The sequence below is a fragment of the Mauremys reevesii genome, linkage group 2 (genome assembly GCF_016161935.1).
Source record: "Mauremys reevesii isolate NIE-2019 linkage group 2, ASM1616193v1, whole genome shotgun sequence".
NCBI lineage: Eukaryota > Metazoa > Chordata > Testudines > Geoemydidae > Mauremys > Mauremys reevesii.
Window position 1 is genome coordinate 3,531,604 of NC_052624.1, and position 21,867 is coordinate 3,553,470.

The 21,867-nt window shown below is 42.7% G+C and overlaps 1 protein-coding gene and 1 long non-coding RNA gene across 12 annotated transcripts in view; one reads left to right on the plus strand and one right to left on the minus strand.

The window, feature by feature from the left end:
* Positions 1 to 21,867, plus strand: part of LOC120397536 (KAT8 regulatory NSL complex subunit 1-like) — a 141,063-nt gene that overhangs the window by 86,733 nt on the left and 32,463 nt on the right. For all 10 annotated transcript variants that reach the window (XM_039523519.1, XM_039523515.1, XM_039523517.1 and 7 more), the window contains 3 exons: positions 13,655 to 13,856; positions 15,282 to 15,447; positions 21,698 to 21,859. In XM_039523519.1, coding sequence (XP_039379453.1) covers positions 13,655 to 13,856; positions 15,282 to 15,447; positions 21,698 to 21,859 — 530 coding nt within the window. The remainder of the gene's footprint in view (positions 1 to 13,654; positions 13,857 to 15,281; positions 15,448 to 21,697; positions 21,860 to 21,867) is intronic.
* Positions 1 to 21,867, minus strand: part of LOC120397539 — an 84,677-nt gene that overhangs the window by 6,255 nt on the left and 56,555 nt on the right. The gene's annotated exons all lie outside the window — the stretch shown is intronic.

Genomic DNA, 21,867 nt, shown 5'->3' on the forward strand with positions numbered 1-21,867 from the left:
GTGGCAGGCCATGTGTTTGACACCTGTGCCATAGTCTTCCAGTATTGACAAGACCTGAATTTCTAATGTGAAAATTTTTGGTTTTGTTTTTAAATAAACTGAACCATTTTTCAGGCCTTTCATCCTTTATAAAGAAGCCCAAAATGGTAAAAGACTAATTTTTCCTTTGCTGGTTGCCTGACTATGGAGGTTCATCCTGTGAAATCTGTTTGTCTCAGCGTGCAGTGCTCCACCTTGATTCAAGTAGCCTCTGCTAAAATACAAATAGTTCTTACTGTAACCTCTTTTGGGGTTGCAGTTAGCACCATTTTATGCTAATTGGGTACACCATTCAGTTTCTGGCAAGTTGCTAATTAAATCCTCATTTGGGGAAAGTTTGAATGCCTGTTACTGTTACTATGAAGATTGCACATTTCTTGGATTTATATTTTAGTTGTTGCTCTGAGTGAGGTGGGATGCATTCCATTTTCAGGTTTAGCTGCTTACAATACAGGTTGCCAGTTTTCCGTTGATGCTTAGTTTTACTAAACGGAATTATTTGTTCTATTGATTGCTAATTTTATTCAAAAGTGCCTTAAGCTTGCAGGTGTTGCTGATGCAGTTGGATATATCAGACCATATTTTTTGAATATGCATACCTTTAATGTAGGGTTTGCTGCACAGATGCGAGAAACTTCCACGTTTGAAAGAGCAACTAAGTGCTTTACACTGTGTAGGGCTTTATTGCTGAGCACCTCTCTAGTGGTGTCTAACTTGCATAGTGGTGGTTGGAACAGAAATGAGATGAAGATAATTCTTTACAATTGTGAGAACCTTTTTATTCCAATTCTCAAAGCATTTTACAGTTACTAGTTGTCCCAGAAGCTGTGTGAGGTAAATAAAGTATTACAGAGATCACTTCATGTGCCACTGAAACATGACAGCTGCATAACAACATACAGCAATGCTACAGTGTAGGGTAGGAAGTAAAAACCAGTACAGAAAGTAAGGCAAATTCAAGAAGCAGCAGTGCATCTCGCAGCCATCTCTGCTTTTCACCTGCCGATCCAAGGACAGATGGTGTTTTCCCATGACATGACAGTCAGATTCTTGAGAGGACTTGAGAGACTCTTCCCGCAGGTATGGGCTCCTGTCCCACAGTGGGATCTTAATTTGATCCTCTCTAGGCTCACTGTTATCCTTGTTGTTGCACCTGGGCTGCTACCATGGTGAAAACTTTTGTGAATACCCTGGGTTGTGTAGCAAGCCCAAAGGGGAGTGCATATGTCCATTCCACAACCTGCCCTCCTTCCCCACTGTCAGGTTCCGGCAAGAGGGAACTGAGGGTGGGGGGAGCTGGCGGTGCCCCTTATACCATGCCATACGGGACGGGCACCACTCCAGAGGGCACCAGAGCCGGTTCCCTACAGATACTGGTGAGGGAAAAACTTTGAGCACTGGTGCATGTGGCAAGCGCACACACTTAATATGGAATGGACATGAGCAACACATCTCGAAGAACACCAGCTTTGGAAAAGATAATTTGTCTTAATCCCCTCTTCTGACAGCCACTTGGAGGTGGTGATTTCAGGTTCATCTCCCCAAATAGTGAGCCTTACTGACCTCATATCTCAAGTCTATCAGAACTTTTGAGAGAGTCTTTGGCCAGTTAACAGCACGCTGGGATGAGGATTTCTTGGGACAAAATCAGTGTTAGAGACTTCGCAGAAATGAGAGCAGGTCACATGAAACGAGGGGTTCAGATGCCAACCAGGTGCATAAAACTAGTAGGTGACTTCTGGTGCTGAGTATGTAAAAGGGCAGGAAAATACAGGCCCGAAGGAATTGTGGGAAGCCATTGCAGGACTATCAGAGCCAGAGTTTTGAAACCCAGTTTTCAGCCTGCCAAATGGGTGTGTTAAAGTGAAACCCAGTCTCTAACTTATACCCCCAACTGGTTATGCAAGCCTGGATTCAAATCACACACAAGCCCACATGAAAGATTTGTATGTGGACAGTAGGGGAGGTTTGGGCTAAAACCCAGGTAATAGCCCAGACTACCCTGTCAGAGAGATGCACACTATCTACTGAATCTCCAGCACCTCTTTCTGCAATACTTAGCTGTTCCTTTCATACAAGTACTGACTGGGCCTGACCCTACTTAGCTGAGATCAGTACAAGATGGTATGATTACAGGCTTCAAGATGTCTGCATTCTGTAGTGTGAGCACATATTTCACACGCTTGTTAGAGAATGGCTATTTCATTCAATGAATCACTGATAGTTGCTTATGCAGCTTGTGAGTTGGGCCTACAGTTGTACTCTTCAATAATGGCAGCAGCATAGCACATAAGGAGTTTTAAGTAGAGGTGTTTAAGACTACGGAGAAGTAAAGAATACAGGCCATTCTGGGTAGAAGTGATCCTGTTCGTAATTCTGCATGGCACCACAATAACGTGTGAGTAATTTCTAACTGACAATGCTTGAAAATACAGCAGTGCGCTCCAAGCAGGAATGTTTCTAATGTTCTAGAGGTAAAGAACTGAGCAGTTGTACAGCACCTTATTTTAGACAGCTTCAAAGGGAAATTAACAACATTTCTGCCACCCCTGCCACCATCTTTGCCACTTACAGGCTTTGCAGCAGAAGCAGGTCTTTAGAGGTGGGATTATCAAAGAACTGTCTTAGTGAACAGATTTGGTGAATGTATTTTAAGCACAAGGGCAGCATGGAAAAGGGCATGGAGATACCTGTGAGAAGCTGATGAAAGGTGTATCAGTGCAAGTGTCACTGGAAGAAACGGCTTTGTGATATAGGGCCTTGAGAGCAAGGGCAAGAAACTGGAATTAGATATACAGCCAGTGAAGTGGCATTTGAGTGACTTGAATTGGAGATTAACATGGTAAAAACAGAGAAGAGATAATTTCATAAGCAGCACTTCGGACATAGCTGATCGGTGGAAGAGAAGCAAGGATAATCTCAAGACTTGAGGAAATAATTAGGGTGTGGATGAAAAAGAGACAGAAAGGAAGAGGCAGACTAGTTATGGCTTGGACATGGACAAAAGGAAGGAAGCTGAAAATGGCTTCCAGGTTACAAGCCTGTGAGACAAGGAGAATGTGTGAATGTAATGGAGAATGGAAGTAGCAGAGATTAGGAGCAAAGAGTGAGTGCTAACTGACCATGTTAAACTTTAGATAATGGTGGGATGTCCAAGATAAAACATTAAAGACAGTGAGAGATGCAAGACTAAAGCTATGGATGGTCATGGACTGCTATTCATATGCAGGTTGCAAAGTATAGTTGTCAAACTTAGAACTGCCTAACATTTAAGAGACTAGGTGTGTGAGGTAATATCTTTTAGGGGACCAACATCTGTTGCTAACAGAGACAAGCTTTCAAGCTCCACAGGTCCTGAAGAAGAGCTCTGTGGAGCTTAAAAGTTTGTCTCTGTCACCAACAGAAGTTGGGGGTCACTAAAAGAAGTTATCTCACCCATCTTGTGTCCCTCATATCTTGGGACCAAGACGGCTACAATAATAATGTAACCACGAAGTAAACTTTAAAACACTTTCAAAATAAACCAGGTGAGATGGATAATTTTGCAGATACCTCATCTGTTGGTGATATGCATTTATATTGCTCATATATACAAATCTGAATGTTTACTCTGTACATGTCAGTCATGACTGTAAGGTTAAGTCTAGACTTCTCTTTTTAATGTGTTAACTTTCAGTTGAAGTATCCAATTTTTTTGCAGCTTGGTGTATTTAAAATAGGTATGAGGTTATTTTTCTGAGAACTTAAAGTTCAGATTTAAAATGGTATATGCTACTTAATCAAAAATTACTTGCATCTTAAATGTTTCTTCCCAATAGCAATACACCTCTACCTCAATATAATGCAACCAGATATAACATAAATTTGGATATAACGCGGTAAAGCAGCGCTCTGGGAGGGTGGGGCTGCGCACTCCGGTGGATCAAAGCAAGTTCAGTATAACACGGTTTCACCTATAATGCGGTAAGATTTTTTGGCTCCTGAGGACAGCAGTATTTTGAGGTAGAGGTGTATTAACTTTGTATTCATCTTTTCCTTCAAGGGGAAGGAAAAATAACTAATAAAGTGAGAGAGGAGGTATGATTTATATTGCTGCCTATAAATTTAATGGACATATTAACTTTGATAAAGCAAAAACTGTACTAGGAATTTAAGTAGCTAGAAATGCTTAATACCAAAAGAAGGAAAGATCAAGAGCCAGAGTGGGTAGTAATGCGTGTGTGTGTGTGGTTCCAAGTTCCCTAGAAGTAGATTATAATCCACAATCACGTACTAAAAAAGCTCTTCCTTCTTAGCTTGTGAGATCATGAGATCCCAACCCAGGGTGGTATGGTTATGGACACAAAATAGGCCTCTGCAACTTGAGCTGAAGGAAAAATCTCGATGTGCTGCCAGCAGTAGAGCATATAACCTCTTCGCCCAGCCAATAGGGAAAGCATGACTCCACCCATATATAAAGGCAGTGATGTATATGCACAAGCCTAGAATTAAAGAGGGCACCTCTAAGGCAGAGCCACTTACTCATAGATTTTATTGGAAATGTTTAACTATTAATTGAAAAAAGACTGACTGTCTGAATTTATAACTCCAAAAGTGAACAGGTTTTTTAAATGTGAACCTACAAAACTAGCTAAGACAGATTTATCCTTCTCCAGGCATTCATTTCCTAAAACAATGCAAATATGTAATAGTTTTTGTTGTTTGGAATTCACTTAATTTTGCATGTGCAGCACTTTCATAAAGTGGTAATAGGCACCACCAAAAACAACTCAGAATATAATATAAACATTTTAAAAGAGCCTCACAGTATTTTGTTCATTATAAGTGTGGGCACAATATTTCTTTTCTTTTCTTCTCTCCCCTTCCATCTCTTTTATGTTTACATTGTATGTATGTGGATATATAAAAGCTATTTTTCCGTATACATTTTTCAAGTGTCCCATTTCAGCTTCATTTCTATAGAATTTGCATTACTAGCATTTCATATGCACTGGAATTAAGTATCAGAAGTACAGATCATTAGAGCTGGGCGAATTTATTTTTCAGTTCAGCCAGCAAACCAAAAAAATGAGGAAAAAAATTTGGTTAGGGTCAAAAAATGTTCTGAATTTGTCAGCAAATTGGAAAAGTCTGTTACAGGTCATAAGGAACATTTCATTCTGGTCAGCTTAAGAAAACTGTATGTGCATTCATCCCTCTTGTGTAACCTTTAGCCCCCTGGTTAGGGCACTTTCTTGAGATGTGGAAGAACCAGGTTTGAATCCCCATTCTGGAGCAGGAACTTGAACTCAAATCTCTCCCTTCCCAGGTAACCATCATCACCTACAGGCTATTCTAGGGTGGGTTGCTCTCAGTCTCTCCTGATGAAGCTCTGTTCTACTTTGTGTATATACTAAAAATGTTCATTGAAGCAGAGACTTGAATTCAGGTGTCACCTCTGCCATATGAGACCCCTAACCACCAGGCTATAGACTACTCTGCTCTCAGTCTCTCCTGTTGAAGCTGTTCCATTTTGTATCAGAAAGACAGAAGATTTGAATCCACATCTCATACCGCCCGGCTGCGTGCCTTAATCACCAAGCTGGAGAGTAATTTTCTCTTTCTTGCCCAGTGAGTATTTAAGTATTTATACAAAGTGAAACAACTTCAGGAGGAGACATTCAGAGCAACCCACCCCAAAATAGCCTATTGGTTAGGAGGGGAGAGTGTTGCGTTCTGATTACTTCTCCAAAGTGGAAATTCAAACATACCAGGTGAGTACCCTAACTGCTGGGCTAAAGATTATAAGGGACTGTCAGTCTCTTTCCCCCCCCCTCCCCAGAACTGGGCCTGAAAAACATTTTCACAGCCAAAACTAATCAGGTCAAATTGACAAATACAGTAACTCCCCACTTAACGTTGTAGTTATGTTCCTGACAAATGCGACTTTAAGCGAAACAATGTTAAGTGAATCCAATTTCCCCATAAGAATTAATGTAAATGGCGGGGTTAGGTTCCAGGGAATTTTTTTTTCACCAGACAAAAGACGTGCGCGCACACACACACAAAGTAAGTTTTAAACAAACAATTTAATACTGGTACACAGTGATGATGATTGTGAAGCTCAGTTGAGGGGGGGGGTATTTTCCAGGGAATGCCTTACTGCTAAATGATGAACTAGCACTCGGCTGAGCCCTCAAGGGTTAACTCTCACAGTCTACAAGGCAGCAGGAATGAAGGAAGGGGAGAGAGCATCCCAGAGAGAGAGAGAGAGTGTGTGTGTGTGTGTGTAGAGATGTGCATTTCCCCTTTAAGCCTTGTTAATTAGATCAGCTTGCTGAGATCACAGCTGCTGCTGCCAGCAAGCTCCCTCTGTCCTGAGCCCTGTTGTGTGTCTCCCCTGCTCTATGGAAGATGGGGTAAGCAGGGGGGAGGGGGACACCCTGACATTAGCCCCCGTCTCCTCCCGCACAGCAAGCAGAAGTCTTGGGGAGCAGCTCCAAGGCAGAGGGCAGGAGCAGCACATGGCAGTGGGGGGAGGGACAGCTGCAATTGCTAGCCTGCTGGGTAGCTGCTGCACAGGGAATTTAGGGGAGCAGGAAGCTGATGGTGGGGGGGCTGCCAGTCCAGCCTGGTTCCAAGTCCCCACCATCTAGCTGCAACGGGCTGCTCTTCCTGCAAGCAGTGGACAAAGCAGGTGGCTGCCAAAGACATTAGAAGGGAGCATTGCACAACTTTAAACGAGCATGTTCCCTAATTGATCAGCAACATAACATTAACCGGGAGGACTTTAAGTGAGGAGTTACTGTAGTTTTGGGTCAACAAGCACATTCTAACCACTTTGTGAACTTTCCCCAATGACCTGCTAATAACCTTCCCTATGTCTTGCAGGAAAGCACATGAATAGTACTGAAAGGAAATTGAGTCTTTCTGAGACAGTTGACCTTGCATTGTCAAAGTCAACAAAATATGAACTAGAATCTGGGCTAACAGTATCTAAATCCTTCTCTTTGAAATGTAATCTCTAACAAACTGGTGAGTTGGAGGTGAAAAGGCTATGCTTTATGCACTACATATACAGATGGGTGATTTTTTTTTTTTATAGTTTAGTCACTGAAAAATGCAGTTATGTGTTTATGGAAAAGTGGGGAATTGCCTGGCTTTTATCGTGTAATCACTTATCTGAGTGCTATCTTACCTTTTACCACCCCTAAACAACTACATATAAAAAACCTGTTAATATTGTAATGACTTTGACTTTTATGCGTGTGCTTTTTTTCAGGGAATGTTTGTTCTTGTTTTTAATGTTTTATATATGTAAAGATTAAGAAGTGTGGATTTTCCAAGCAGTCATATGTATTCAAATGCAGTTAGTGTTCTGAGGAAGAAAGTGCGATCCAGTGGTCAAAAGGGTAATGAGAGTCTCAGGATTCCTCATATATGAACGTAAAAATGGCCATACTGGGTCAGACCAATGGGCCATCTAGCCCAGTATCCTGTCTTCCAACAGTGGCCAGATGCTTCAGAGGGAGTGAACAGAACAGGGCAATTTATTGGGTGATCTATCCCCTGTCATCCAGTCCTACCTTCTTGCAGTCAGAGGTTTAAGGACACCCAGAGTATGGGGATGCATCCATAACCATCTCGGCTAATAGCCATTGATGGACCTGTGCTCCATGAACTTATCTAAGGGCTTGTCTACACTGGCACTTACAGTGCTGCAACTTTCTCACAGTGCACCAGCGCTGGGAGCCGTGCCCCTGCTGGAGGTGGGTTTGGTTTTTTTTAGAGCAGTGGGAGAGCGCTCTGCCATAACTACACAAGCTACATGAAAGTGCTGCCACAGCAGCGCTTTAACGTTGCCAGTGTAGACTAGCCCTAATTCTTTTTTTAACCCAGTTTATACTTTTGGCCTTCACAACATTCTCGGGCAATGAGTTCCACAGGTTGATTATGTCTTGTGTGAAGAAATACTTCCTTAGGTTAGTTTTAAACCAGCCACCTATTAATTTCATCAGGTGACCCCTGACTTGTGTGTTTTGTGAAGGAGTAATTAACACTTTTTCCACACCATTCATGATTTGATAGACCTCTGTCATATCCCCCTCAGTCTTCTTTTCCAAACTGAATAATACAAGTTATTTTAATCTCTTCCACACTTCTAACGATTTTTGTTTACCCTTCTCTGTACTTTTTCCAGTTCTAATGTATCTTTTTTGAGATGGGGTAACCAGAACTTCATGCAGTATTCAAGGTGTGGGTGTTCCTTGGATTTATATAGTGGCATTATGGTATTTTCTCTCATCTTATCTGTCCCTTTCCTAATGGTTCCTAACATTGTTAGCTTTTTTGACAGCCGCTGCACATTGAGCAGATGTTTTCAGAGAACTCTCCACAAGATCTCTTTCTTAAGTGGTAATAGCTAATTTAGACCTCATCACTTTGTATGTATATTTGGGATTATGTTTTCCTGTGTGCATTACTTTGCTTTTATCAGCCTTGAATTTCATCTGCCATTTTCCTGCCACTAATTTTGTGAGATCCCTTTGTAACTCTTCATGGTCTGCTTTGGTCTTAACTATCCTGAGTAATTCTCCATCATCTGCAAACTTTGTCACCTCCAGTGTTTGCCCCTTTTTCCAGATAATTTATGAACATGTTGAAAAGAACTGGTCCCAACAGATCCTTGGGGACCCTGATATTTACCACTGACCATTTATTCCTACCCTTGGTTTTCTGTCTGTTAACTAGTTACTGATCCATGAGAGGACATTCACTCTTATCCCATGACTCCTTACTCTGCGTAAGAATCTTTGGTGAGGGACCTTGTCAAAGGGTTTCTGAAAGTGAACCACTGGATCACTTTGGCTGCATGTTTGTAGAGACGCTCAAAGAATTGTAATAGATTAGTGAGGAATGATTTCCCTTTATAAAAACCATGTTGATTCTTCCCCAACATATCATGTTCATCTATGTCTCTGATAATTCTATTCTTTACTGTTGTTGCCACCAGTTTGCTTGGTACAGATGTTAGGCTTATCCACCTGTAACTGCCAGGATCTCCTCTAGAGCCTTTTATTAAAAATTGATGTCACATTAGCTATCCTCCAGTCACCTGGTACAAGGCTGATTTAAGCAGTCGGTTACATACCACAGTTAACTCTTCAGTGAATACCATCTGGTCCTGGTGATTCATTACTGTTTAATGTATCAGTTTGTTCCAAAACTTGCTCTATTGGCACCTCAATCTGGGACAGTTCTTTAGATTTGTCACCGAAAAAGAATGGCTCAGGTGTGGAAATCTCCCTCTCATCCTCTGCAGTAAAGACTGATGCAAAGAATTCATTTAGCTTTTCCAAAACAGCCTTGTCTCCTTGCCTTGACTCTAATCCAGTTATTAGAAATTATGATTGATATATTGATATATATTTAGCTTGCTTCCTCAGTAAAATAGGAGTAATATCAATCCTCTAAGGTGTGTTTTTAGCTGAAGTGTTTTGATAAAATGTCATATAAAAAGGACATTCAGGGCCAAAATCTCCGCTACTGTTGAGCTGGAGACATTAATAAGTGTGCAAGAGTTGGAACAGTTGAACATAAGTTTAAAGGAGTTATGTGAATTGAGGTTCACAGGTGACACTGATAGCTGGTAGTATTATCTGATCAGCTAAATATATATCAATCATAATTTCTCTTATATGTTTATCCCTGGCTTATTTCCTAAGAAAATCAGTTTGGATTCCCAACTTCAAATTTCACAGCAAGAATGTAAGATTGCTTTTATGGCAATAAACAGTTCATTGTGAAGTTGCAAGATAAAATGGTATTGTCTTAACACAGTCTGTTCAGTTGATGTGGAATACTGTGCTACTAATAAGTTAACTTATAAAGGTCATTCTTGTATGTTTAAAGCAGCGCAGAGAAGTAAAAGGATAATCATGAGTAAGCCATTTCTTTGACAAGGAAGATTAGCTTAGTAGCGCTATGTATTGCTACAGTGAAGACTTAGGTTCACTTTGTGATGGTCTAGTCTTTTTCTTCCCCCTCTCCCTGGGTTGGTGGGGACATGGAAGAATTGTGAGGCAGCATGTTTACCTTCAGAAAGTAAGGTGAACCTCCCATTCAACAATCTTTCTTGCTGGCTGAGCAACAGTTGTCATGCTCTGGAGGGGGTCCAGTCCAACAGACAAAAAGGTCTTTTGCAGCACAGCAGAGCTGTGAGTGGGGACAAAGTTGCAAAGCGGTACAAAGTGAAAGAATCATCAGGTCACAGAAGGACTTGGATCCTGTTGTCACAATGGAGTTTGAGTTTGTGACCAGCCTCTATAAGAGTTCATTTAAATACCGTCCCTTCACATAACATTGTTAACATGTAGTTTCTAAATTAGTGGCTGTATTGTGTTCTGGCTTTGATAATGAGTCAGTCTGTAACATCCTTAGGTGAATGGTGTTCTGCAGTGTAGATAGGACTGTTCGCAGAACTTAGGCAGTCAATTCTCCTCTATCCCGGATATGTGAAGACATTCCAAAGTGCATTGCATGAAGGGGGGAAAAAACCCACAATCCACTCCCTCAGTCAGCATGGGATGGCTGCTCAGATGTTCCCAGAATGTATGGGTACACACACAGCTATGTAGCATGGTAGGTGTGCATAAGCCAGCAAGAGCTGACACAGGGCTATGTCAGAAAAAAGACTGCTGTATAGTCATGATGAATAGTGGATGAGCATATGATAGCCTGTTCGTAGGTAACGTAGTTCTGTCTTAATATTGATGGAGAATTAGTATTAGATTTCTAATACTCCATGGAACCTTTTCTCGCAGTCAAATTACTATTTAACCATTGGAGTGAAAGGGAGATTGCCCAACTTCCTGGCATGTACAGGGCAAATAAATAAAGCAGTTGAGCAAAGTAAAGGCTTTAAGTGCATCCTGCTGTCTGGCAAATATAATTAATATGTGTCTGATAATTGTGAAACCTAAAATGACTGGATGTAGGCTTAGAAAGATCAAGTTTTCATTTGTAAAGTTACAGCTTTTATTTGTTGAAAACATGTATAGTGCAGTTCTGTAAAAATAGCATAATGGGGATCCATGTTTGTGTCTCAGTGATGCTGTTTCTAACAGCCAGTCGTGTGATCGCAACATGAAGTCTAAAAATTTAACTGGATTCTTTCTGAATCACACATCAATAGTAGACATGGTGCTTTTAACAATTCTTCTTATAATACACAAGCCAGAAAAGAATCTAGCTTCAATAGCTACATGGGTCCTACAGGGCTAACAGGAGTAAGTACTGATAAAAAGCTTATGTTCGTCCAAGTGAGCAAAGAGGGAGCAGGCCTTTTAAGTAAGAAGATGCCATTTTTACAGAGTCACTTTTCAGGGGAGAGAGCACTTTAAAGTGCCAGGTTACTAGATACATGTTGAAACATAGCTGTACAGTTCCTAGGGAGAACAGAAAAGGAAAATTCTTCCCATTTCTCTCTGGTCTTCTATTTACAAAAGAAATAGAGATAGAACAGCCCCTCACTAACTCCTGTCTTTAGATTTATTATCTAAGAACAAATGAAACCACTGACTGTAAAAGCCCACTCTGTTAAAGGGGGAGATGCATGCCATTAATAATAGAAACCTCAACTGCCTTAGACATGAAAATTGCAAATTTTAGCAGTTGATACAAATATAACTATTAAGGTCACTGGTTGGCAGGCTGGAATTTACTGGCTCCTAAGAGGACCTGTGGCCCAGAGTTCAAGATACATAGTTCCTGATATTCCCCTCCTCAGTGTGCCCTCAGAGTGATGTGGGATCACACTTTTCAAGGTGATTCCTATGGAAAACTTGAACAAGTGCCAGGTCATGGACAGGCAGGGTGTATGTAAGACATAGGAGGTAATTGTGGATCACAAGCTAAATATGAGTCAACAGTGTAACACTTGCCAAAAAAAAGCAATCATCATTCTGGGATGTATTTAACAGGAGTATTGTAACCAAGACACGAGAAGTAATTCTTCTGCTCTATTCCACACTGATTAGGCCTCAACTGGAGTACTGTGTCCAGTTCTGGGCATCACATTTCAGGAAAGATGTGGCCAAATTGGAGAAAGTCCAAAGAAGAGCAACAAAAATGATTAACGGTCTAGAAAACATGACCTATGAGGGAAGACTGAAAAAATTCGTTTTGTTTAATCTGGAAAAAAGAAGACTGAGAGGGGACATACCAGTTTTCAAGTACATAAAAGGTTGTTACCAGGAGGAGGGAGAAAAATTGTTCTTCTTAACCTCTGAGGATAGGACAAGAAGCAATGGGTTTAAATTGCAGCAAGGGTGGTTTAGGTTGGACATTAAGAAAAACCTCCTAATTGTCAGGGTGGTTAAGCACTGGAATAAATTGCTTAGGGAGGTTGTAGAATCTCCATCATTGGGGATTTTTAAGAGCAGGTTGGACAAACACCTGTCAGGGATGGTCTAGATAATACTTAGTCCTGCCTTGAGTGCAGGGGACTGGACTAGATGACCTCTCGAGGTCCCTTCCAGTTCTGTGATTCTAATTGTTCTGCTACACTTGGCACTGGTGAGGCCCCAACTGGAGTATTGTGTCCAATTTTGGGCACTACAGTTACGAAGGGTGTGGACAAATTGGAAAGAGTGCAGAGCAACAAAAATGATAAGGTTTAGAAAACCTGACCTGTGAGGAAGGGTTAGAAAAACTGGGCATGTTTAGTCTCAAGAAAAGAAGACTGAGGGGCAACTTGATAAGTCTTCTATTAAGGACTTTTACAAAGCGGACGGTGATCAATTGTTCTCCATGTCCACTGCAGGTAGGACAAGACGTAATGGGCTTAATCTGCAGCAAGGTAGATTTAGGTTAGCTATCAGGAAAAACTTCCTAACTATAAGGCTAGGTCTACACTGGGGGCGTGGTCAACCTAAGATACGCAACTTCAGCTATGCAAATAGCGTAGCTGAAGTCAGCGTATCTTAGGTCGATTTACCTGGCCATAAGGACGGCGGCGTGTCAACCGCTGCTGCTCCCCTGTCACCTCCGCTTCCGCCTCTCGCTGCGGTGGAGTTCCAGAGTCCAACGGCTGAGCGATCGGGGATCAATTTTATCGCATCTACACTAGACGCGATAAATCAATCCCTGATAGATCACTACCCGCCGATCTGGCGGGTAGTGTAGACGTACCCTAGAGGTAGTTAAGCTCTGGAATAGGCTTCCGTGGGAGGTCATGGAGTCCCCATCGCTGGAAGCATTTAAAAACAAGTTGGACATAGGCTTGTCAGGGATGATCTAGATTTACTTGGTCCTGTCTCAGCACAGAGGCCTGGACTTAATGATTTCTTGAGGTTCCTTCCAGCCCTACATTTCTATGATTTTATAACCTTCAGTATTTATTTCCAGCTAGATGCATAAGCAGATGAGCATGTTTCCCCCCTAAAGAATTATTAGAACCTAAGTTAACAAGGAGCACAGCTGTAGTAAAAACCCCAAACTGATAAAAATCATTAGCTGCCTAAGAAAATACCTGGAGGTGATCGGTCAGCACAGCCATCACAGGGCAGTATTAACTTTTGCCTCTCTTGTTCTGAGTGAGGCTCACTGTCTTATTTATTTATTTATTTGGTTGCAGTTTTCACACAAGCCGCTCCAACAGCATTTCTCTGGCCAGTTTGGAAGCTGAAGAGATTCTCAAACAGAAACGACTAGATAGCCTGACTACGGTACCCTCTGTACCAGACAACAGCTGTGTTGCAGCTAGAATCCGCCCCATTTGCAGATACAAGAAACGCAAGCTGGTCCGAGCTAACACTGTGTCTCTCCTTAGCAAGAAGGTAGGTGCAAACTTTCAGTGAGTTTAGCCACATGTCTGCTAAAATACTATCTATCCTGCATTTTTTTTATCAAGTATAAACACAATGGAGTACCCCCTTCACTCCCAGGATCTCCAACTGCATTATAAATGTCCCTCTGAGAGTAGATATTCTCATTTTGTTGATTTAGTTGGATGATTTAGTTGATATTGGTCCTGCTTTGAGCAGGGGGTTGGACTAGACGACCTCCTGAGGTCTCTTCCAACCCCAATCTTCTATGATTCTATAATTTTACAAATGGTGAAAACAAGGCATAGAAATGGATTTGCCCGAGGTCACAGGGAAACTGTCAAGAGCTGGGATTCGAGCCAGAGTACCTGAATCCCAGTCATGTGCTCAGACCATGCCTTTGCGAGCGGTGACAGCCTAACTATGGTTTTAGTTTCTGCACTGACGTAATTTCTATTTCCCACCACTTACCTTTAGCTTAGAGTGTTTACGTTACAAACATCTTATTCTTTATTTTGATGTTTCCAGCTCAGTATAAGAGATTTCTTGAAAATATCCAGTTTTCTCATATTGATGAGACTGATTTGATGGTCTTGTTGCCCCTTTCTCTGTATGTAATTTGTTAATTTCTGTTTCTTGGAATAATCTTGAAGCATGAAAACTAAATTTCTTTTCCTTCTAGTCTGTGTCCTTGGCATTTGTTAGCACAAAGCCAACATGGCTCAATCTTGTTTACCAGCGTAATAAGAGAGGCAGCTATGGGCAAAAAGTTGTTAATGCTCCCTCTTTTGATTGACTGAGCTTGCAGAGCACAACATATTATCAGAGGAAGAGGCATCAAGTACATCAAATATTGTCAAGGGAAGAAAATTATGTGATACAAGAAACAAGCTATACTCACTTGGAAATGTCAAAGAAGTTTCTTTGAATTGTCCCTTTAAAATAGCACCATATGTTCGTGTTATAGGCCTAAGTATAATTACCAGATACCATTGTAATTCAATTTTATGTTCAGCCACAAGGAGAATTCTAGTCTTGTACTAGCGAAAATTATTTTTTCAAAGGATAAGAGGTGGAATTCTGGAGCAAAGAGCGATTGTATTCCTTGCTGTGCCCTGCATACATGCTGTTACGGCTGCTGAGTGGGCTCTGGGACCTGTGTGTCTGTGTTTGGTTTACTCTGTGTTTGGTTTACTGGAGATGATCCATTCCACAAGACCATTGTTATGTCTGTCTTTCAAAACTTATCTAAATATTTCCTTTTTGAATATTTTTTTCTTTTTTTTTTTTGGTTAGGGCATGAAACGTAGTTTGTCTGTAGAAATCAGACCCTGGAAACACTGGATCTGAATATCAGCATCCCTTCTTAAATTGAAGAAAACACTGGCGATTTTTCCCTTTTTAGATGGCTGATCTTTTTATTTTCCCTTCTACTAGCCGCAGAAACCTCTCACCATGAAGTGTAGCTGTGAATGGCCCAGCACTTGTATCCTGTGTGGTTGTAAAACCTCTATTCAGGCCATAGACCCAGACACTATGTCCTTAGAAGAGCGTATAGCACTGCTGGATTCTGGCTTCCATCCCATACTGTCGTTCTCTCATGGTGAGTAGATTACATGTTCTTAGTATAAAATAAAGGACCTTATTCTGCAGGTGTCCTGCTCCTCCTTCCACTTACAGGCAACAATGTTTAAAATACACTAAACTGAATTTTAGGGTAGTGTATATGCAAGGAATAGTCAGAGGCTACCCACAAAGTTCTGCAGCGTGACCCTAATTCCCCTTATTTTTAATACAGAGATGCAGCCCATGGAGACTACAGGTCCCAGCATACCATGCTCTGAATAGAAGGGTACTGCTATTTTTACTCTGTTTAATGTTTAAATAGATGAGCTCTTGACAGTGCCACTGCAGCCCTCCCTTGAGTGTCCCTCTTGGAAAGAAAAATCTTTTTGTTACTGCTTCATTTTCCATGGAAAAACTCCCAGATTCTTTCCAGGGAAGGAATAGGATCTTTAAAAGGGGAATTTGGAAAGCCAGACCAAATCTTAACTTAATCTTTTTTTCTTGTGTCTGTTAGTAAAGTCTGGTGCTATTTTTGTATTTAAAAAATGAGTAAGTTCTAAAAGTCTAACCCTGTCTCCATGGGCTGGAACAACAAACCAGCAGGGGACAGTCTCACCCCCTTTTGAGTAACACTAAACTAATTAGCATACAGCACAAAAGAGAACAATGTGGAAGGAAACAAATGGTAGGAGGGATTATTAACAACAGGAAATCTACTCAAAAATGACTAAGGGGCTTGTCTACATTGTCAATTTACAGTGCTGCAACTTTCTCGCTCGGGTGTGAAAAAACACCCCCCTGAGCGCAGCAAGTTTCAGCGCTGTAAAGTGCCAGTGTAAACAGTGCACCAGCTCCTCTGGTAGCTACGCCTCTCATGGTGGTTGGTTTTTTAGAGCTCTGCCATGACTATACAAGTCACGTTAAAGCGCTGCCAGTGTAGACTAGCCCTAAAACTCATTTCAGTGCTGGTTTTTAGGCAGCACTCTCCCCAAAACTAATTTGAAGAGAGAATCTATTTTTCCAGGGTTGATGAAAAGATTCCCCTTGAGGGTTATCATAGATGAGGCCTCACCTCTGAATTCTCATTACTTGGTATGTGATTGGTTTGGTTCCAGCCAGTGACAGTCAGCTAAATTCTGTTGGAGGCTCAGGAATTGTTTGATTTCACGTACCCTATTAGACTTTCTCTAGTATATTTACTATTGTTAAAATTTAACTTTTGGGACAGTGGACATCTGGAAACTGGGTGTATTCAAAGTTAGGTCAGGACTAGGCTCTTGGAATGGAGACTTGAGTAGGTTTCACCACATAAGTGGTTATATAAGGACTGATGCCTGTGAAGAGGGGACTCTTACAGCTGAGAAGGGAAAACAAGACACTATGTTTTGAAGGAAATTTAGCTAGAATTCTTCTTCAAGTGATTGTCCACATATATTCTGTTCTGGTGCCCTTTTGCCTGAGACCGGATTCTGTGTGTGTTTGGGTTGCCCCTGTATCCTGAATGCCCTGTTGCTCCTGGTAGCCAAGGGCATAAAGGTTAGGGCAGCCACAACCGTCCTTCAATTCCATCTGAGGCAGAGACAGAATCCCTGGCAGTGTCTGCATCTCTGGGCAGGAAGAGGGACAGAAGCCTGAGCCTGCCCAAGCCCCACTGCCCCAGGGTGGGGAGGGGGAAGCTGAAGCCCCTCCATTCCAGGTGGGAGGGGAGGAGGAGGGGGCAAAACTGAAGCCAAAGGGCCCCAGCAAATCTGGGCCCCAGCAAGTCTAAGCCAGCCCTGGCCGACCCACAGTTTTAGAACCGCTGCTCTAGTTTTTAGTTTTGTGTTCCTTAATATAATTAAGTTAACATAGTTTAAGCCCTCTGGCCAAAAAGAAAAAGAAAGAAGGTCTTTAACTTTGGGGGTGCTCCCAACATGGTGCCCTGGACATGGCAGAATCAAATTTCCAGGATTTAAATCCTGTCCATCTGTAAGGCAGCTATCCATATGGTGACAGACACTCAAAAAGACTTCTACCTCACTGAAGTGCATATTCCAGAAAAATGCACCACATGTCGCTCTTTTTCAAAGAGGACACCAAAAGCAAGGGAATCCCACCTAAAAGTGTTTCTCCTGAAGATGTCCATGAAGGCATACTCCAAACCTGAGGTGAAGAAAATGACCAGGCCAGTAACCCAGGGGTCCACCCAGAGCTTCGAGAAAGTTCTACTTGTTGATTACAAAGTCTGTGAGAGCCTCCAAACCCTCCTCAACACAATTTTCTGAGGGTTAAGGAGCACTGCTCTGAGTGATTGGAGACACAGATTTCCCTTGCTGACCCAGACCAGTCCAAACCAGGAGGCAGTTCAAGGTCTGGATCAGGTCCTGCTGACAGCTTGGCCCAGACAGGTCACTGAACAAACTTGGCACAGCTTGAAGAGCCTGCTCATGCCACTCATTATACCGATGTTTTGGCACCGAAGCACCAAGAACAGATGTCTAAACCCCCCATGCCAGCTGAGATAAACAAAGCCCCCAAGGAAAATACAGAAATTCCAGAGATGGAGATGCTCTGCTCCTTACTCCCCTGCCATACACTCTGCATCAACCTCTTGTCAGCTGTCCCAGGCCTTTCTGCCTCTCCATCTCTCGCTGTTCCTTCCTTTATACCAATATCTTACTGGTCTCAGCTCTGGATGCATGCCTCCATGATTGACAGGTCCAGCAGCTGTGCTGGGGTGTGGTCAGCCTGGTTGCTTGTAAGCAGGGAAGACTCTCCTCTCCCATCTGTCTATGCTTAGTATGGGCTTTGTAAACCCAATTACAGAGCCACGTAGGAACCACAGGATTTGTATTCCATTTGTCCCATCCCTCCCCCACCCTTTTGGGAACCATTTGTTTTGCTTTTGGGAGGTCTGGAACCTAGAAACCAGTAGATCCTAGAAATTGTGGTCATGGGGTGTGCTATACAGTTTCTCTCCCTGCCCCATTTCCCTGTCCCTCTTCAGGGACCCCTCTCATGAGATACTGTTAAATGGAATAAATGTTTCTATAGCTCTGAGCAATGGAAGGAGAGCCTGTAGAATTCCAGGGCAGAGAGATTTATTCACTTTGTTTCCTAATACCAGTGAAGAATGGAGGTTGGTGCTCAATCCTAGATCTCCAACAACTCAATACATTTATCTGTCACATCAAGTTCAGGATGTTAACCCTAGTTTTCTTAGTTCCTACCCTAGATCCTCAGGACTGGCTTTTGGCTCTCAGCTTACAGGATGTCTATTTCCATACAGCTATTCAACCAGACCCTCAGGAAATACCTCACTTTCTTTGTGGGAAAGTTGCATTATCAATACAGGGTGCTTTCCTTTGGCCTCTCTGCAGCTCCCAGAGTATTGACTAAGTGCTTCACAGTTATGGCAGCATATCTAAGGATACAAGGAGTGCAAATCTACAGAGACCTTAACACCTGGTTACCAGAAGATGATCTCCTCAACAAGTGAGCAATTCCATTCAAGTAACACTGCAACTCTTTGCCCCCTTAGGTCTCAGAGTCAAAAGGGAGAAACCCATTCCTACCTCACTCAAAACATATAGCATTCATGGAGTCAAATAATGCCCCACCAATGGTAAAAACCTACTTGCCACAGGACAGATTCCTCCCCATGCTGAACCTCAATCAATGCCAGGCTTACCTGGCAACATCAGTCAGCATATCTCATGCTCTTAAGACATGTGACCTCCTGGACCTACTTGATGGTTTGCCAAATTTACACTGATCTCAACTAGCTTTGCATGGAGCATGGTTAATGGGAGTCCTCCCTTTGAACATCTAGCAACCTTTTCTTTATATCACTTGTCTATGAAAACCACCTTGATGGTTAGAACCGCAGCCTAGAGAATAAGGGAAATCCAGGCCTCCATGGCATATACATTATGCGATAAGGACAAGGTGACATCCAAGTTCCTGCCCAAGGCTGTCTCGGACCTTCACCTGAATCAAGTGATCCACCTGCCAATTTTTTCCAAGCCTTGTAGTAGTCAAGGGGAAGCCAAACTTCACACCTTATATGTAAGGCTAAGATTTTGTCATGGATATTTTTAGTAAGAGTCACGGACAGGTTACAGGCAATAAAGAAAAACTCACGGAAGCCCGTGACCTATCCCTGACTTCTACTAAAAATATCCATGATAAAATGGGAAGGAACTGGGCAGCTGCGTCTGGGAGCTCTGGGGCCCGCACCACCAGTGGGGACTCAGAGTTCCAGGGTCCCCCAACCCCCCCTTGATGGAGGGGAGCTGTGAGGAGTCCCCATGCCTCCCTGTGGTGGCCGGGGGCTGCAGGGGCCCCCCATGCCTGCGGCAGCAGGGAGCTGTGGGGAACCCCCAATGCCCAGGGTGGCTGGGAGCTTGGGGGTCAGCTGCCTCAGGCAGTGGGGATATCTTTCAGCTCCCTGCTGCTGCAGGAGGTGGCAGGACCCTGCAACTCCCAGCCACTGGGGCTGAAGTCACAGGGGTCTTGGAAGTCACAGATTCCATAACTTCCACAACATCCGTGACAAAATCGTAGCCTTCCTTATATGTGCTCAGAATTCTTTTCTACTGTAACTAGGACAAGATCATTCAGGAATTCTCAGAGATTGTTCCTGGCCTTTTCTGACAGGATGAAGCATCACCATCATTGAAAGATTATTTTTGTGGCTTTCTGACTATATCAGGGCATCGTGCGCAATAGCTCGCTTGAACCGACTTTCACAGATTATGGCCCATTCCACCAGAGCTCAGGCATCCTCTGCAGTTTCTCTTCTAAGGGGCATTCCAATCTCAGATTTGTAGATCACCCAGCTGGGTGAGGGTGTGAACTGAACTCCAGCACTGCTTGTTGAAGAGCTCCAGATCAGACACCCACTTTAGCAGAGCTGTCTTACTCACTTTCTGCAGACTCTGAGCATCCATCTCCTGTACAGACGGACGATCATGACTTGTGTGTTACCAGATGAATACACATGGACAATCACAAAAAGAATGGTTACTTAGTTAACAATAACTGTTGTTCTTCAAGTTGTATTGTTCACACATATTCCACAACCTTCCCTGCCCTTCTTCCCCACTACTGTGGAGTCCTGTACCACCTAGATTCTGATTTAGGAAGCAACTGAAGGGTGATTTTGACGGCCCTCATTCCTTTATGCCCTTGGCTGTGGAGAGTGAGAGGGTATCTAGGGCACAGGTGTGGCCCCAGCAAACGCCAAAAGAATCTATCTCATATGAGGCACACGTGTTCTCCACATGTATTCCACATCTTGAAGAACCACAGTTACTGTAGAGTAAGTAACTGTTCTTCCTTTGCTAGAGGTTTTGGCAACTGCAAGGACAAGATATTTGGCACAGGGCTTAAAGGTAGGGAAAGCAACTGGAAGGGTATACTTTTCCCCAGTGTGCAAGGGTGAAAGCATCTATTTCAGACGCGTTTGATGTTAATTTCTGTTGCACCTTGTCATACTTTTTACAATAAGAACAGAGAGACAATAGGAGATGAAATATGAGAAGCCTTTGCTAAAGCTTTTCAGGCAACGACAGGCCAGTGTCAAGAAATGATAGTGTAGTTGGAAATGGCTTAGGCCAGCACAGTGGGAGAGGTAGTGCACTGAGGCAAGATGCCAAATTCCACAATTGTCCTGACCAGCTGCTTTGTAGAAGGCTTTTACACCTTTTACCCCAATATAAAGTGACCCGATATAACATGAATTCAGATATAACACGGTAAAGCAGTGCTCCGGGGGGGGGGCAGGGCTGCGCACTCTGGCGGATCAAAGCAAGTCCGATATAACACGGTTTCACCTATAACACGGTAAGATCAACCGTGTTATAGGTGAAGATTAACACGGTTCAATCCCCCTCAAGGATTGAACTCACAACCCAGGGTTGTGGGTTCAATCCTTGAGGGGGCCATTTGGGGATTGGTCCTGCTTTGAGCAGGGGGTTGGACTAGATGATCTCTTGAGGTCCCTTCCAACCTTAATAATCTATGATTCTATGATTTTTTGGCTCCCGAGGACAGCATTCTATCGGGGTAGAGGTGAATTTTGGGGCCACTCATGCCGAACTTTCTGTATCACATCCGTGACAAAGGGCTAAGATTAAAAAGGGGCATGATTTGTAACTGCTTAGCTACATGTGTGACTTTCCTATGTATAGAATTTAACAGTACTGGCAGGTGCTAATTACAAATTATGTCTGTACAACACCGGTGTTGTGAGTGGGGAGAGAGGATTCATGTATATTAGAATAACCTGTTGTTTTTATTTTCAGACAAGCCTCTTCACTTGCACTTTGAAACCTTACTAAGAGATGACAGGCAGCATAGATTGAGCCATAAGCTCAAGGCTCTGAAGATGTCCCATTTTGGAAAGAAGCCACAAGATCTAACCAACGTTTTCCCAAAGCTAGGCCTGTCACCTCTCTCTGCATCCAGTAAGTTC